Source organism: Archocentrus centrarchus, chromosome 16 (genome assembly GCF_007364275.1).
Source record: "Archocentrus centrarchus isolate MPI-CPG fArcCen1 chromosome 16, fArcCen1, whole genome shotgun sequence".
In the NCBI taxonomy this organism is placed as follows: domain Eukaryota; kingdom Metazoa; phylum Chordata; class Actinopteri; order Cichliformes; family Cichlidae; genus Archocentrus; species Archocentrus centrarchus.
Genome location: NC_044361.1, coordinates 15263 through 34170, shown reverse-complemented (window position 1 = coordinate 34170; position 18908 = coordinate 15263). Strand labels below are relative to the sequence as shown.

General features: G+C 47.9%; 1 protein-coding gene across 2 annotated transcripts in view; it reads left to right on the top strand.

Moving 5' to 3' along the window:
• Positions 1–17029, top strand: part of ankrd34a (ankyrin repeat domain 34A) — a 50227-nt gene extending 33198 nt beyond the window's left edge. Inside the window, exons 2-3 of one of the 2 annotated variants that reach the window (XM_030750782.1) lie at positions 12700–12765; positions 13169–17029. In XM_030750782.1, coding sequence (XP_030606642.1) covers positions 13253–14842 — 1590 coding nt within the window. In that variant the 5' untranslated portion in view covers positions 12700–12765; positions 13169–13252 and the 3' untranslated portion in view covers positions 14843–17029. The remainder of the gene's footprint in view (positions 1–12699; positions 12766–13168) is intronic. The other variant, XM_030750783.1, reaches the window with a different exon arrangement.
• The last annotated feature ends 1879 nt before the right edge of the window (positions 17030–18908 follow it).

The following is an 18908-nucleotide window of genomic DNA, read 5'->3' as shown; positions in this document are numbered from 1 at the left end:
GCGATCACAAAACGACCATTGGGGTCTGAGATTGTATCAATCGGTTCGAAATCAATATCCTTGTGAATAATAATAGCCACCCCCCTTGCCCGAACTGAATACTTGGAGTGAAAAAGATTATTCATCCAGGACCTTTTAATACAGTGGACCTCTGAAGTCTTGAGATGAGTTTCCTGCAAAAAAATAATGTGGGCCTGAAGGTGTTTGAGTCGAGAGAAGACCTTACCAATTTTGATAGCTTTGTTCAGGCCGTTAACATTCCAAGAGATCACCTGAAGACCAGGAGGTTTGACAGCCATGTTGGCATATCATGAAAAAAAGGCACAATAGGAACCAGCAGAACAGTAATCAGAAATGAGAGGGGGGAGGAGGGGGGACAGGGGGTGAACTGACGAGAAGAGAAAAAAAAAAAGAGAAAGAGAAAAAAAAAATCAAAAAACAAACCCCCCCCCCCAAAAAAAACCAAATATACAGCCAAAAAACACACACTCCCACATATACAAAAACCCAACATCGATATTCTAACGCCATGAACATACCCTAATCCCACCCCCATACAGTCCAAAAGACTAAGCCTCCAAACTAAATCTATCTAACACTCTCAATGCTCCGTCTCCGAGCATAAATGGATAACCCTCAGAGAAAAAAACAAAAAGAGAAAAGGGAAGGAAAAAAAAGGAGAAAATGGGGCACTGACAGCAAAAGACCAAAAAAAAAACCAAAACAACGAACCATTATTGAAAATAAAATAGCTGGAAGGGGCAAAAAGAACAAAAAAAGCAAAAGAGAACTGAAAACCCGTCAGGGAGTATTGACAACTAGCAAAACAATAAAAAATGGCCTAAACAAAAAGTCACTTAAAGCTGTCAGTCAGAACAATGTGTGTAGCCGCATGTAGCAGCCAGCTTCATAACAGTCTACAGCCAAAAGATCGCCAGTCCAGGGCAGCCCTCAAACGATCATAATACAGCACATTACGAATTAGGGGATCGCTGTGATCTGAGAAAGTCCTCTGCTTCGGCAACCAAGTTAAGTCTTTTCTTGTCGCCACCAGGACAGGAGATGAAAAGTCTAGCAGGAAAGCGTAACACCGGGCGATGGCCCGCGTCGTACAGCCTCTTAAGCACATCCCTATATGCCGCTCGTTGTTCAAGGACCTCAGGCGCATAATCCTCGTAAATAGCAATAAGGCGTCTGCAGTATTGCAGATTGCCTCTTCTAGAGCGAGCTTCGCGGATGATGTTCTCCTTATCTTGAAAATAATGCAACCTGATGATAACGGCCCTGGGCTTGTTAGCATTCTGAGGCCTGTTAGCCAGAGCCCGATGAGCACGATCTATCTTTGGCGGACAGGGGAGCACATCACCAAAGACCTCTGACAGTAGATCAGCGAAGAAAACGGTAGGGCGCGGACCTTTGGCTGACTCCGGCACACCAACAACACGGATGTTATTGCGTCTGCTGCGAGACTCCAAGTCAATCATTTTAGCGTGCAGCTTAGCATTAACCTGTGTAAGCTCACAGCATGTCGCTTCCAGCGTCCGAACCCGTTCGTCCAACGAGTTCGAGTTGGTTTCAAGAGAAGCAATTTTTTGACCGTGGTCAGTTACCGTGAGCTGCAACTGGTCCATCTTGGACTCCAGCGTAGAGAGTGCAAGTCTGTGATCCGCGCAGATGGCATTGCGATGTTCTTCAAGCAGGGCGGTTAGCTGAGCGAAGCTAACCTGCTGATCCTGGGCGTCAGGCGAAGTGGCCTGCTCCTTCTTGCTCTGTTTCGTTGCTTTAGAGGACATTCTCTAAGTCAGACGCAGCTACTAATAAAAGTGGTTATAGTATCACTAATAGGTAACAAAAGAGAGGGTTAAGCAAAACTGAGGTAGGAAAATGAGAAGTAGCGGAGACCGAGCGGAACACGTCTTACTCTCCAGCCGCCATCTTGGAATCCCACATAGTGGGTGATTTTAACATCCATGTAGATGCTGAGAATGACAGCCTCAACACTGCATTTAATCTATTGTTAGATTCAATTGGCTTCTCTCAAAATGTAAAGGAGCCCACCCACCACTTTAATCATACTCTGGATCTTGTCCTGACATATGGCATAGAAACTGAAGACTTAACAGTATTCCCTGAAAGCCCCCTCCTGTCTGATCATTTCTTAGTAACATTTACATTTACTTTAATGGATTACACAGCAGTGGGGAATAAGTTTTATTACAGTAGAAGTCTTTGTGAAAGTGCTGTAACTAAGTTTAAGGATCTAATTCCTTCATTGTTATGCTCTTCAGTGCCATGTGCCAACACAGTACAGAGCAGCTACCTAAACTCTGCTCCCAGTGAGGTTGATTATCTCGTCAATAGTTTTACATCCTCACTGCGTATAACTTTGGATACTGTGGCTCCTCTGAAAAGGAAAGCTTCAAATCAGAAGTGCCTGACTCCGTGGTATAATTCACAAACGCACAGCTTAAAGCAGATAACCCGAAAGCTGGAGAGGGAATGGTGGCTCACTAAATTAGAAGATGCTCATTTAGCCTGGAAAAAGAGTTTGTTGCTCTATAAAAAAGCCCTCCATAAAGCTAGGACATCTTACTACTCATCATTAATTGAAGAAAATAAGAACGACCCCAGGTTTCTTTTCAGCACTGTAGCCAGGCTGACAAAGAGTCAGAGCTCTGTAGAGCTGAGTACTCCTTTCACTTTAACTAGTAGTGACTTCATGGGTTTCTTTACAAATAAAATTTTAGACATTAGAGAAAAAATTATTCATAACCATCTCAAAGATTATTCTTCATGTTCGGCTGCTTTCAGCACTGCTGGTATTTGTTTAGACTCTTTTGCTCCAGTTGATCTTTCAGAGTTAACTTCAGTAGTTACTTCCTCCAAACCAGCAACATGTTTATTAGATCCCATTCCTACTAGACTGTTCAAAGAAGTCTTTCCAATTATTGATGCTTCAATCTTAAAAATGATCAATCAGTCTTTATTAGTTGGCTATGTACCACAGACCTTCAAGGCGGCTGTAATTAAACCTCTACTTAAAAAGCCATCACTTGACCCAGCTGTCTTAGCTAATTTATAGGCCAATCTCCAACCTTCATTTTCTCTCAAAGATTCTTGAAAGAGTAGTTGTAAAACAGCTAACTGATCATCTGCAGAGGAACGGTTTATTTGAAGAGTTTCAGTCAGGTTTCAGAATTCATCACAGTACAGAAACAGCATTAGTGAAGGTTACAAATGATCTTCTTACAGCCTCTGACAGTGGACTCATCTCTGTGCTTGTCCTATTGGACCTCAGTGCAGCTTTTGATACTGTTGACCATAACATTTTATTACAGAGATTAGAGCATACTATAGGTATTAAAGGTACTGCACTGCAGTGGTTTGAATCATATTTATCTCATAGACTCCAATTTGTTCATGTAAATGGGGAGTCTTCTTCAGACACTAAGGTTAATTATGGAGTTCCACAGGGTTCTGTGCTAGGACCAATTCTATTTACATTATACATGCTTCCCTTAGGCAGTATTATTAGAAAGCACTGCATCAATTTTCATTGTTATGCAGATGATACTCAGCTTTACCTATCAATGAAGCCAGATGACACACATCAATTAGTTAAACTGCAGGAATGTCTTAAAGACATTAAGGCCTGGATGACCTCTAATTTCCTGCTTCTAAATTCAGATAAAACTGAAATTCTTGTTCTCGGCCCCACAAATCTTAGAAACATGGTGTCTAACCAGATACTTACTCTGGATGGCATTACTTTGGCCTCCAGTAACACTGTGAGAAATCTTGGAGTCATTTTTGACCAGGATATGTCCTTCAATGCACATATTAAACAAATATGTAGGACCGCTTTTTTGCATTTGCGCAATATTTCTAAAATTAGAAACATCCTTTCTCAGAGTGATGCTGAAAAGCTAATTCATGCATTTATTACTTCTAGGCTGGATTATTGTAATTCATTATTATCAGGCTGTCCTAAAAGCTTTCTGAAAAGCCTTCAGCTGATCCAAAATGCTGCAGCTAGAGTACTGACAGGGACTAGAAAGAGAGAGCATATTTCTCCCATATTGGCTTCTCTTCATTGGCTCCCTGTTAAATCTAGAATAGAATTTAAAATTCTTCTCCTCACATACAAGGTCTTGAATAATCAGGCACCATCTTATCTCAAAGACCTCATAGTACCATATCACCCCAACAGAGCACTTCGCTCTCAGACTGCTGGCTTACTTGTGGTTCCTAGGATACTTAAGAGTAGAATGGGAGGCAGAGCTTTCAGCTTTCAGGCCCCTCTTCTGTGGAACCAGCTTCCAGCTTGGATTCGGGAGACAGACACCCTCTCTATTTTTAAGATTAGGCTTAAAACTTTCCTTTATGATAAAGCTTATAGTTAGGGCTGGATCAGGTGACCCTGAACCATCCCTTAGTTATGCTGCTATAGGCCTAGTCTGCTGGGGGGGTTCACATAATGCACTGTTTCTCATTCACCTTATTTACTTTGTTTATACTCCACTCTGCATTTAATCATTAATTGATATTAATCTCTGGCTCTCTTCCACAGTTCTCTTCCCTCAGCCCAACCGGTCGCGGCAGATGACTGCCCCTCCCTGAGCCTGGTTCTGCTGGAGGTTTCTTCCTGTTAAAAGGGAGTTTTTCCTTTCCACTGTCGCCAAGTGCTTGCTCATAGGGGGTCGTTTTGACTGTTGGGTTTTCTCTGTATTATTGTAGGGTCTTTACCCACAATACAAAGCGCCTTGAGGCGACGGGTTGTTGTGATTTGGCGCTATATAAATAAAATTGAATTGAATTTTTGACCAGGATATGTCCTTCAATGCACATATTAAACAAATATGTAGGACCGCTTTTTTGCAATTGCGCAATATTTCTAAAAATAGAAACATCCTTTCTCAGAGTGATGTTGAAAAGCTAATTCATGCATTTATTACTTCTAGGCTGGACTATTGTAATTCATTATTATCAGGCTGTCCTAAAAGCTCCCTGAAAAGCCTTCAGCTGATCCAAAATGCTGCAGCTAGAGTACTGACAGGGACTAGAAAGAGAGAGCATATTTCTCCCATATTGGCTTCTCTTCATTGGCTCCCTGTTAAATCTAGAATAGAATTTAAAATTCTTCTCCTCACCTACAAGGTCTTGAATAATCAGGCACCATCTTATCTCAAAAACCTCATAGTACCATATCACCCCAATAGAGCACTTCGCTCTCAGACTGCTGGCTTACTTGTGGTTCCTCGGATACTTAAGAGTAGAATGGGAGGCAGAGCCTTCAGCTTTCAGGCGCCTCTTCTGTGGAACCAGCTTCCAGCTTGGATTCCGGAGACAGACACCCTCTCTATTTTTAAGAGTAGGCTTAAAACTTTCCTTTATGATCAAGCTTATAGTTAGGGCTGGATCAGGTGACCCTGAACCATCCCTTAGTTATGCTGCTATAGGCTTAGTCTGCTGGAGGGTTCACATAATGCACTGTTTCTCATTCACCTTATTTACTTTGTTTATACTCCACTCTGCATTTAATCATTAATTGATATTAATCTCTGGCTCTCTTCCACAGCATGTCTTTTCTCTCCCCTCAGCCCAACCGGTCGCGGCAGATGACTGCCCCTCCCTGAGCCTGGTTCTGCTGGAGGTTTCTTCCTTTTAAAAGGGAGTTTTTCCTTTCCACTGTCGCCAAGTGCTTGCTCATAGGGGGTCGTTTTGACTGTTGGGTTTTCTCTGTATTATTGTAGGGTCTTTACCCACAATACAAAGCGCCTTGAGGCGACTGTTTGTTGTGATTTGGCGCTATATAAATAAAATTGAATTGAATTGAATTGACTACAACACTACGTGATTGTATCACACATGGGCCTTATTTGGTTCGGAATATATCCAACAGCGTGAAGAGAGAAGCGTCAAGATAAAAAGCATTACAAAATTATATTCACAGTGTTTCAGCAACAGCAGCAGCTGTTTTAACGTGCAGTCTGTGCACACACAGGAAGCGCAAAAAGGCGGAGCTATTACCGAGACTGTGAGCTTGGGTGGAGCGAAAGGAAACATGTTTCTCGCATCCAAAGCAGCAGCGCTTCTTCCTGTAACCACCGTTAAAACCTTTACTTTAAAACAGCTGGAGGTCCTTCATCAACCACCTGATCAGTAAGTGCCAACGTGAAGAAAAGAGAACTTTGTAGCTGCTCAATCCACTGATGTTTGTTTCACACAGCAAAAAAAAAACTGCAGTATGGAAGTTAAAATATGCAGATGGATTGTTAATAAGAAAAAAGTAGTTCTAATCAGATCACTCGATTAATCAATGGAATAATTGGTAGTTGCAACCCTATTTTGCTGTACTTGTCATGGCCGGGGAGGAAATGGACGAGGAATGGCTGACACGAAGGACTCCAGAAGTCAGCGTAACATAAAAGGGATTTATTTCAACGGGGGAAACACAAATACAAAAACCTTGGAAGGGAGGCACAGGGAGACGAAGGGCAGGCACAGGGAACACAGGAACATGCGGGCACAAAACATCAACGACGCGACCAGGAACACATGGAAACTGAGGGCTTAAATACACACTGGGTAATCAGGGCAAGAGGAAACAGCAGGGAACAACAGGTGAGGCAAATGAAACTAATTACACAGGGGAAGCAAAGCTGAACACAAAGCACAGGAAAACCAGACTGTCAAAATAAACAGGAAGTGACAAACCAAGGAACATACTGACTAAACACGGGGAACAGGCACAGACTCAGGACAGAGACGCAGACATATCACAACACTAGGAAATAAACTAACACAAAACGCTGGGCCAACGGCCCAGGACATGACAGTACCCCCCCCTCAAAGGCCGGCTCCCGACGGCCAAAACCAGAAAACAAAACCAGACAAGGGCGGGAGGCGGGGGACCAGGAGGGAGGGCCCGAAACAAAAACAAAGACAGGGAGCAAAACAGAAATCACAGGGCGTGAACAAAACAAATCAAACCCGTACCGGAAGAAAACAAAAACACAGGACCAGAACAAAAGGCGACGGCACAAGGCCGGAGACAGTCCAAAACAGGGGGTCGAAACAAGGAACAGTCCAGGAGCTATGAAAAAACAAAAAACAGCAGGGGAAAAAACAGTCCACAGTTCAGGGGAGTCAGTGGGAAATCCAAAAACAAAAAACACACAGTTCAGGAGGCCGCAGAGGCCAAGGGGCCACAAAGCAAAATCCCAACGAGGGAGGCCAACCGCGCTCCCAGCGGCGGCGGCGACGAGGACGAGAAGGAATCACTGGAGGCCGACCGCGCTCCCAGCGGCGGCGGCGACGACGAGGGGGAGTCACTGGAGGCCGACCGCGCTCCCAGCGGCGGCGGCGACGACGAGGGGGAGTCACTGGAGGCCGACCGCGCTCCCAGCGGCGGCGGCGACGACGAGGGGGAGTCACTGGAGGCCGACCGCGCTCCCAGCGGCGGCGGCGACGACGAGGGGGAGTCACTGGAGGCCGACCGCGCACCCAGCGGCGGCGGCGACGACGAGGAGGAGTCACTGGAGGCCGACCACGCGGCATGCGGCGGCGACGAGGAGGGGTCACTGGAGGCCGACCGCGAGGCGTGCGGCGGCGGCGACGGGGAGCAGACACTGGAGGCCGACCGCGGGGCATGCGGCGGCGGAGAAGGGCGACCCCGGGCTCTGGTGGGGAACCCTCGGGTGACGTGGAGCGCTCGGACTGAGCAGAGACCCCCACCGGCTCGGACTGAGCGGGACCCCCTGGCTCGGAGCGCTCGGACTGAGCGGAGACCCCCATCGGCTCGGACTGAGCGGGACCCTCTGGCGCGGAGCGCTCGGACTGAGCGGGACCCCCTGGCTCGGACTGAGCGGAGACCCCCATCGGCTCGGACTGAGCGGAGACCCCCATCGGCTCGGACTGAGCGGAGACCCCCATCGGCTCGGACTGAGCGGGACCCTCTGGCGCGGAGCGCTCGGACTGAGCGGAGACCCCCATCGGCTCGGACTGAGCGGGACCCCCTGGCTCGGACTGAGCGGAGACCCCCATCGGCTCGGACTGAGCGGGACCCCCTGGCTCGGACTGAGCGGAGACCCCCATCGGCTCGGACTGAGCGGGGCCCTCTGGCACGGAGCGCTCGGACTGAGCGGAGACCCCCATCGGCTCGGACTGAGCGGAGACCCCCATCGGCTCGGACTGAGCGGAGACCCCCAACGGCTCGGACTGAGCGGGACCCTCAGGCTCGGAGCGCTCGGACTGAGCGGAGACCCCCAACGGCTCGGACTGAGCGGGACCCTCAGGCTCGGAGCGCTCGGACTGAGCGGAACCCCCTGGCGGCTCGGACTGAGCTGAGCCCTTGGGCTGAACGGGGCCTACATGGTGAGGCTCCGGATGCGCAGGCTGGGACTGCGGAACAGGGCACACTGCTGCTTTATTGAGCAGCAGGGGCCGCTCGGGGAATAGCCAAGGTGCAGGGGACTGCATGGGAGCTGACGCTATGGGCTGCGTGGAAGCAGGCCGGGAGACGACTGGCTGCGTGGAAGCAGGCCGGGAGACGACTGGCTGCGTGGAAGCAGGCCGGGAGACGACTGGCTGCGTGGAAGCAGGCCGGGAGACGACTGGCTGCGTGGAAGCAGGCCGGGAGACGACTGGCTGCGTGGAAGCAGGCCGGGAGACGACTGGCTGCGTGGAAGCAGGCCGGGAGACGACTGGCTGCGTGGAAGCAGGCCGGGAGACGACTGGCTGCGTGGAAGCAGACTGCGAGCTAGGGAGAGCAGACTGCGAGCTAGGGAGAGCAGACTGCGTGGAGGCAGACTGCGAGCTAGAGCATGCCGACTGCGTGGAACCCGACTGAGAGCTAGGGAGAGCAGACTGCGAGCTAGGGAGAGCAGACTGCAAGCTAGGGAGAGCAGACTGCAAGCTAGGGAGAGCAGACTGCGTGGAGGCAGACTGCGAGCTAGAGCATGCCGACTGCGTGGAAACAGACCGAGAGCTAGGGAGATCTGGCTGCGTGGAAACTGACCGAGAGCTAGGGAGATCTGGCTGCGTGGAAACTGACCGAGAGCTAGGGAGATCTGGCTGCGTGGAAACTGACCGAGAGCTAGGGAAATCTGGCTGCGTGGAAACTGACCGAGAGCTAGGGAGATCTGGCTGCGTGGAAGCTGACCGAGAGCTAGGGAGATCTGGCTGCGTGGAAGCTGACTGAACGCTACGGGGAGCAGTCTGCGTGGAGACTGACTGAGAGCTAGGAAGAGCTGACACTGGGCAAGCTGTCATTACTGGAGCTACCGAGGGAGCCGGAGCTGAGGGAACTGCGACTAAAGATGGAAAAACTGCAGATGAAGAGACCAAAACCGAACTGACTGAAGGGTCCAAGGGGATTACGGAGCTAACTGACGTTAAAGCGGAGGGAGCAGACTGAGAGGGCACAGAAACAGCTGACACCGGGGACCGAGGAAGAGCTACTGGGGCTGACTGAGACTGGAGTGGACAGGGAGCGACAGGAGCTGGGGCTGACTGAAGGCGAGGGGAAGCGACTGGAGCTGGGGCTGACTGAAGGCGAGGGGGAGCGACTGGAGCTAGAGCTGACTGAAGGCGAGAGGGAGCGACTGGAGCTAGAGCTGACTGAAGGCGAGAGGGAGCGACTGGAGCTAGAGCTGACTGAAGGCGAGGGGGAGCGACTGGAGCTAGAGCTGACTGAGACCCTGCTGCTGCAGCTAACACAGAAAACCGATGCGAAGGCTTGGACCTGGTTGCCCCCACCCGCGGAACAGGACCGGGTGCAGAGGTCAGCCCGTCCGTGGCTGCCCCCACCCGCGGAACAGGTACGGGTGCAGAGGTCAGCCCGTCCGTGGCTGCCCCCACCCGCGGAACAGGTACGGGTGCAGAGGTCAGCTCGTCCGTGGCTGCCCCCACCCGCGGAACAGGTACGGGTGCAGAGGTCAGCCCGTCCGTGGCTGCCCCCACCCGCGGAACAGGTACGGGTGCAGAGGTCAGCCCGTCCGTGGCTGCCCCCACCCGCGGAACAGGTACGGGTGCAGAGGTCAGCCCGTCCGTGGCTGCCCCCACCCGCGGAACAGGTACGGGTGCAGGGGGAGCTGGAGCCAAGGGAGCGGGAGCAGGGTGAGCAGAGGGAGCTGGAGCTACAGCTGACTGGGAACACTGCGACTGAGGAGGAGCTGGAGCTACAGCTGACTGGGAACACTGCGACGGAGGCGGAGCTGGAGCTACAGCTGACTGGGAACACTGCGACTGAGAGCTAGGGAGAGCTGCGGCTGACTGGGAAGGCTGAGACTGAGCTGGCACGACAGCTGTCTGGGGAAACTGAGAATGAGCTGGCGCTACGGCTAACTGGGGAAACGGAGAATGAGCTGGCGCTACAGCTGACTGAGGCGAGAGTGACCGTCTCCGCGGCGTTATACCGCTCTGCTCCCGCGGCGATTCTCTCTGATGCTGCCGGGAGCTTGGTCTTCCTCCGTCAGCAGCAGGCAGTGGTGACGCGGAAGTGGTGGGAGGCCAGGGACCCCTGTGACCCAGGAATCGGAAAAATGACTCCTCTGGAGTCATTCCGGGCGCTGGCTCCAGGAAAACGTCTCTCCGCTTCCTCCGGTATCTCGTCCTCCGTGGCTGCGGCGACTGCTGAGGACAGGAGGGGCCAGCGAGCGGAGTGACAGGTGAGGGAGCGGCCGGCGCCAAAAACAGTCCGCCCACGCGGCAGACCTGCGGTTTAGGCGGGGGCGGTGAGCGGCGTCGCCGGGGACCGTTCAAAAAAGCTGGTCCCCCCAGCGCCAGGCGAGTGCCATTGTAGCGGCCGGAGCTTGCAGGGTCTTTAGTATGGTCGTGTCGTTCTGTCATGGCCGGGGAGGAAATGGACGAGGAATGGCTGACACGAAGGACTCCAGAAGTCAGCGTAACATAAAAGGGATTTATTTCAACGGGGGAAACACAAATACAAAAACCTTGGAAGGGAGGCACAGGGAGACGAAGGGCAGGCACAGGGAACACAGGAACATGCGGGCACAAAACATCAACGACGCGACAAGGAACACATGGAAACTGAGGGCTTAAATACACACTGGGTAATCAGGGCAAGAGGAAACAGCAGGGAACAACAGGTGAGGCAAATGAAACTAATTACACAGGGGAAGCAAAGCTGAACACAAAGCACAGGAAAACCAGACTGTCAAAATAAACAGGAAGTGACAAACCAAGGAACATACTGACTAAACACGGGGAACAGGCACAGACTCAGGACAGAGACGCAGACATATCACAACACTAGGAAATAAACTAACACAAAACGCTGGGCCAACGGCCCAGGACATGACAGTACTGCTTTCACTATACTGTATGAATCATCTCCATCTCCTGTAACATTTAGTTGATGAGGACAGCCAGTCTGGCTGGCTCAGAGGTTGGTTCTCGCACACCTTGCAGTTGTATTTTATGTTAAAATGTTAAAAAATATCAATAGTGTTAATTTTGAACTAGGAATTCTTATTTTTTTTACACCAGTTTTAATTTTGTTCGACTTTACATTAAAAAGAGTTAATGCAAACCAACCCATTTGTGGTATATTTTATTCACTAACCCAATGAGAATCGATAAGGAATTGACTCGATAAGTGATATCGATAATGGAATCGGAATCGCTAAATTCTTATCAATTCCCGTCCCTACTCATACTGCAGGGGACTGTTTCCTCTTGGTGTGCCGTCCACCAGATCAACCCCTGTGAGGCCACAGCAAGACCATGCTGGACAAATCTACAGTTACCCTGTGTGGTATGGTGGCAGCGATTCAGCCAGTTCATATTAGTCATTCAGCGCTCAATAGGGATGAGTCATCTCTGATCTCCCAGTTTCTTAAAGGTGCCTTACAGTGTGACCCTCAGTTTCCCCCATGGAACCCCATAGCCATTGATGCTCTTCAGCATCCCCACTTTGCTCACTTCAAAGATGCTGATTTGAAATCGCTTTCCCTCAAAACAGCTTTCCTGCCATAACATCTGCCAGGAGCATTAGCGCACTTCATGCTCTTGTCAGTTAACTGGGATTGCTGCAGGTTTTTGCCAGAATGATCGCATTATCCTTCAGCCTAACTCTACATTTCTGCCAAAGGCGCTATCTGAATTCCACCTGTCCCAGTCTTGCCACTAGTAGCATAGACCAGGAGATAGCTCTGGCTGGGTCTTGACAGAGTATATCAAAAACACTCAGACTTTTAGGAAGACAGACCCACTTTCAGCAGGCATATGCATTTTCAGGTACTTTTCTCCCATCCAGAGTACAGGTTATAATCAAACTATCAGGGACTTCACATTAGCACAGCTGTTTTATGGATAAGCTGTGGGGCTTGGCTGAGCAAGTCAGAATGCCTTAAAGAAGTATCCACACTTCCTGACAAATAGGGGATGCAAAATCCATCTAGAATAAGATATCACACTTTCTGTTGCCTATGGAGTGCTTTTTTTTTTTTTTTTTTTTTTTTTGTATTATTGGTTAAGGACCATAATTAGTTAAATCATTCAGTTATTGAAAACAATGAAGATCATCCCACTGTCCACTAATGTGGACATGCAGAAAAAATGTAATTAAAAATAAATTTGAAAAAGTCTAAACTGTGAGATGTTTCTTTGACCCCAAGGATGTAGGAAATTAGAAAGAAAAGAAATTTGATGACACTTATTTTTCTTGGGTCCCAGGAGGATACACTTCTATACAATCAGACCAGAGGAGTAGCCCCCTGCTGGACATCAGAGAGAATGCAGGTATAAGGCAGCTGTTGAGGCTGTTTCCACTATAATGCAGGTCCAATTAGACCTCACACAGGAGAAATAATGATCAGATTATTTCAGTGAAGACATTAAAGTCATGTGTGTTTGGATTTTAACAACTGAAATATAAATTACACTTTTAAATTTCTTTATCTGACTCATTTGTTGCAGTTAAAACTGTCTGGAGTTCACTGCAGTAGTGTTTTATATGTTTTATTTTGTCATATGTTTTGTGTGAAAAACAGTAACATAAACTCGAGAGAGAAACACAGTTTCTCTTTAGTTCTTTATCAGCACCTCATCCAATCATATGCAAGCTTATGTCTCTGTGCCATCACATTAGCATGTTGGTGTTCAGATGGACTCACCTACTCACCTCAGTGTATCTTTCCTGCAGGTCATGTGACATATCACAGAGGATGGACAGTCAGTGTTAAGCCAGCATCCTGTGGGCAGGAGGTCTGAGGAGAGGTGAGGGATCATGGGTGATGGAGGACCTCTGCAGTCTGAGGGGAATGCCCTCCTCAAAGCTGTCTTCCAGGGGAAGCTGAGGCTGACCCGCCTGCTGCTGGAGGGTGGTGCCTACATCAATGAGGGCAATGAGCGTGGAGAGACGCCTATCTCTGCTGCCTGCTTAGCAACCTACGATGACCCACAGTTGCGGCAGAGGATGGTGAGGTACCTCCTGGAGAAAGGAGCTGACCCCAACATCCCCGACAAGAGTGGCCGGACGGCGCTGATGCATGCCTGTGCGGAACAGGCAGGGAAGGAGGTGGTGTCACTGCTGCTGGAGAATGGAGCCGATCCCAGCCTCAAAGATTACTCTGGTTCCTCTGCCCTCGTCCATGCCATCAACAAGGGGGACCGCGACACCCTGCAGGTGCTGCTGGATGCCTGCAAGGCCAAGGGCAAGGAGGTGATCATCATCACCACCGACACATCTCCATCAGGCACGAAGAAGACCAAACAGTACCTCAACTCCCCGCCGTCCCCAGGCATTGTGGACAAACTGACTCCAGCCTGTATGTCACCCTCTGAGGTGGAGATTGGCACCTCCTCACCTGCAGGAGATGAGGAGGGGATCTTCAGCTTCAAACTCACCTCAGCATTACCTTTACCATCAGCTCGACCTCCAGGTGAGAAGAGACCGCCACCCCGCAAGCTGCTGAAACGTCTGAACTCAGAGCCATGGGGTCTGGTGGCACCCTCGGTGCTGAGTGGGGTTCCCCAGGATCGGGTGGATGGCGATCTGGAGGAGGAGGGCAGCGGTGACCTAAACAAGACGATCACAGAGATGAATGGACTGTCAATCACAGAACCAGTGAGACCTCTGCTGTCACGACGTCACAGCATCGAGACGCATGACCCCTGTTCCCCCAAACTCATTGACCGGTCTTGCTCTGAGGATTGTGCAGCGCTGTCTGGTCCATCATGGGCTGACAAAGTCCAGCAGCACCAGATCCTCTACCGCAGGAACACTGCTCCAGAGTCCCAGGAGAATGCTGGAGGACCTGGGGCAGTTGTGACCCGAGCCCTGGCTCACCCCAAACTGACACGGATGGAGCACTACGAGTCAGATACCCACCTTTGCCCAGAGTCAGTCCCCGGATCACCAGACTCTGGGAGAGTGTCTGTAGAGCGGAGGAGATACAACGCCTCCCCCTTGTCCCTGGTCACTAGCTCATCCAAGGAGTCTCTGGAGAACATCCCTAACTCAGTGTCCCCCATTACCATGCGCCGCCGCGGCCCAGGGCTCTTGGAGCGCCGGGGCTCTGGGACCCTGCTGCTAGACCACATCTCCCACACCAGGCCTGGCTTCCTGCCTCCACTCAACATCAACCCCCAGAGACCCATCCCTGACATCCGGGCCAATGGGAAACCCACCTCCCCCATCCACTCTGGACACAAGATCCTGGTCCCGGTGGCCCCAGCCTCACCCAAACGTGGCCCTGACTTCAAGATGAAGAAGAAGCTGATGAGGAGACATTCGATGCAGACAGAGCAGATGAAGCAGCTCTCCACCTTCCAGGAAATTCTGGCAGAGAAAGTCATTGAGTCCAATGGGGATTGATGACAGAGGGTGATGGAGTAAACCAAAGGGTAGCTGCAGAGACTCATCAGGGTGGTGATTTACTGTGAAGCTTCTCCATTAGATCATCACTGATGAACTTGAATTAAAACCATGGCGTGGTCTTTAAGGAGAGCTGCACTAACAAGGACTCAATTCACCTTAGAGGAGTTCAGGTTTAATTTAGGTTTAGTTTATTATTGTGTGATACTCTTTGAGGTCAGTATGAGTTTAATTCAAGCCAACATGAAATTTAATCGACATATGCAGTTAGATTTCAAAGAGGGCCCTGAAGTCTGACTGGAAGCTGCAGAAATGTACACATTACAAAACAGCCTAATCTTGCAGATGACCTTCCACACATAAGATCATATTCTCAGGATTCAGATTATTCTGAGAATATGAGGATTTCATTGACATGTCTGTGCAGGTTCTCAGTCATGCAGGTCATGGTAGTCTTGACCTGAAGGCAACTAGACTTCTTTTTAGGTTCTTGAAGAAGCCTTTCTGATAAGAGGTGAAGTGCCTTCAAGAACCTAAAAAAGAAGTCCAATTGCCTTCGGGTCAAACACTGGTATATAAGAATTTATAGGTATATACAATGTCTACATGTAAATGCAGCATTTGGGCTGTGAGATGCATCTCTGCTGCTGCCATCTTGCTCAGGGACTTTGACTTTGGGCTCTGAGCTGTTCTCCTAGAAAATACCAGACTTGCTGCTTTCAACATTTTAATTAAATGATTGTCAAACTGAAGAAACAGAACATCTTTCAACATGTGAGAAGGTATTTTATCTGCTGCTCTGAAAGTGTTTGATTTCCTGTATGAAAATGAGTCATGCTACTTTTAATGTGACTTTTAATGTGTTCAGTGACACTAAGTCACATGAAGCTCACAGTAAATTAATTTATCAGGACTGTAACCACAGGTAGTCCTAAATGAGACTTTTAATGATCTCAACATTTTAGTGTGAAACCTGCATTTTAAGCTGAACTAAGTATTCTTGATCATAAATAGAGTTCTGGTATCTTTAACAAACCAAACTGCTCGACAATCAGTTTGAATTGTGAGAACTTTCCATCATGTGTATCTGCATCTGCCTCATTCATGAGGAGGCCCGGCTCCCCCTGACCAACATGGCCACTGCACTAACAGCAGCGACCAATGAGGCATCTAATATACACGAACAAAAATTCTCAGATTTATACTTAAACTCAGCATAAAGATTCTTCAGAGTGTCTGCATGCATTCAGTTCCTAATAAACCTTGTTAAGCAACTTCTAAGAATTCCATCTGTATGTGACACACCTGTGATCACCTGTGTGACAACTCCTGGCTGTGGCTGCTTCTCATATGGTGCATGCTGATCTCACTGGGTCTGCAGAGGCATAAAACCTTAATGTTGACTATTCTGGAACTAAAAAGCACTCATATTTAACTTCTTTATGAGTCAAACAACATGGAGAAGTACTTTGAGAAATACTTCAACCTTTCCATACGCAGTAAAGCTGGCACCACCACAGCTGTGAATCTGACTGTGGGCCATAGATTTGATACAGTGTTTCATGTCTTCCAGTAACATCATGGTTACTTCTTCCTAGTGTGGCAAACAGAAAATTACTTCCATATTTGAAATAAAGAACTTTAATTAAAATTTCCTGTTGCATCGTTTCATCACAAACTGCAGTACTACTACATGACCAGCAGGAGATGCACCAATCATTTCCATGCCAAAGGAAATTTTGATGAACTGCTTCACATTACTGAAATAACCCAGTAACCCAGAGATTTTTAACATAGTTACTCATACACAGATGTAATTGATTTCCAGCGTGTGGCCTCAGAAAATGGGTTTCACTGTTAAGGCTTTCTCAGCGGGTTGAAGTTGAAACTTGCGGGTGCAGCTCTCCTCACTTTCATTTCATTGTCTGGATGTTTACGCACAGGAAGCTCTTTAGCTTCTCCTGAACTCCTCCTCCTCTCATCAATTCAGACCTGAACTGACCTAAAGCAAAATGATCAGACTCCTTTGATGTTTACAGATGCACAATTTGCACTGAGATTGTTTCCATTTTCCTCCCCCTGTCAGATGGAGACATGAACGTCCTGCTGCAAACTCATTGTCATTCATGAAGCTGACATATTATTTATAAGCTCCTGTTTGATTGAAGATGTATAAAACTACCTACTGCGCTGTATGTACTGTAATGATCTATAGTCAATATAATATTTGGTATTTCTGTGGAAACTCGTCTTTATCTTACTGTTTCCTGTTTCTGTACTTTCACAGGTGATACTTTGGTTGAATTTGGTTTATTATTTATAAAACTCCAAAGAAACCTGCTCACACTGTAACTACTGAAAATCATAAATCTGTACTGTTATGGGCAGGGCTGGACTGGGACAAAAAATTAGTCCCTGGCATTTTTGGCTTAGACCGGCCCGCAACTATGTCTTAGAAGCATTTGACACTGTTTTACTCTTATTCAGTGTGGGCATACCTTTTGCTAATAATACTTCTATACTTTTTTTTTTTAACTTACTATAGTAATGCTTAAATTGCAAAGCTTTGACGTATCATTTATTTTTTTTTTAAATCTGTTAGTTCACCTGCTTGAGGGCTTTTTAAAACATGTTTAACCAGCACAGAGGCTACAAATTCAAGCTACTGTGCAGCCTTCCAACACACCTTTAACCTAAATATCTAAAATGCTATGATGCGGCCTAAAATGGACACTTGGTGCTCATCCAACTCTTCTCGGCCTTGACCGTTTGCTATTTTTTCAGATTAAGGTGCCATGCTTGCCAGATTTGTGGAAGTATGATTATGTAAATAAATATTAATATTAATCAGTCACCATTGCTCATCACACTGCTGCTGTCTTCACCTACAGCAGAGTCTGCCCAAGCCTTGAAGGGGACCTAAGCAATATTTGATTTGGGGCCCCCTCAATACCATTTCATTGTCCCCTGAACTTAATTGTTATTAATGCTGGAGGGTTAAAGTTGATTTTTTTTTTTTTTTTAGGATATATTACAGTTTCAGCCTTTTCAATTACATTTTTCAATTCAATTACATTTTATTTATACAGTGCCAACTCACAACAAACAGACATCTCAAGGCACTTTATAGTGTAAGGTAAAGACCTGACAATAATTACAGAGAAAACCCATCGTTCATCCTAATCTTAAAAAAAGAGAGGGTGTCTATCTCCTGAATCCAAACTATGAGCTGGTTCCACAGAAGAGGGGCCTGAAAGCTGAAGGCTCTACCTCCCGTTCTACTCTTAAGTATCCTAGGAACCACAAGTAAGCCAGCAGTCTGAGAGCGAAGTGCTCTATTGGGGTGATACGGTATTATGAGACAATGAAAAGAAGCCAGTATGGGAGAAATATGCTCTCTCTTTCTAGTCCCTGTCAGTACTCTAGCTGCAGCATTTTGGATCAGCTGAAGGCTTTTCAGGGAGCTTTTAGGACAGCCTGATAATAATGAATTACAATAGTCCAGCCTAGAACTAACAGATGCATGAATTAGCTTTTTAGCATCAGCCTGAGACAGAAATATTAGAGTGTAGCCTACTCATTAAATTAGTCTTGTTACAAGTGTACAAATCTGGACAGAATAGTCTCTTCTTTCTTTTAGGAAATTGGAATTTGTAAAAAATGAAAACAAACCAAAAAAGTTTCATGACAAATGTGGGCGAGCTTGGGGGGGCCCCCTGGTTGTCAGGGGGCCCTATGTAGCCGCATATGTCGCCTATGCCTCTGGCCGGCTCTGCCTACAGCTGCTGTTGCTGCAGCATTACTGTTACAGAGGACGTGGAGGCTACAGCAGCGAACATGTCTGTGATCTTTACACATTTTGTAGCATCTACAGTGACACTTCAATTTCTTCGCACGTAACTTCTCTTCACCCCCTTTCTGCCGCTTCGGTTTCTCCATATTGCCTCTCCTTTAACACACGCGCTCAACACTGAAACTACTAGCGGGAGTAGTTTCAGTCAGGGTTCGTACACCTTTTCCAGGATCTAATTCAAGCACCTTTTAAGCACTTCCAAGGTCAATTTTC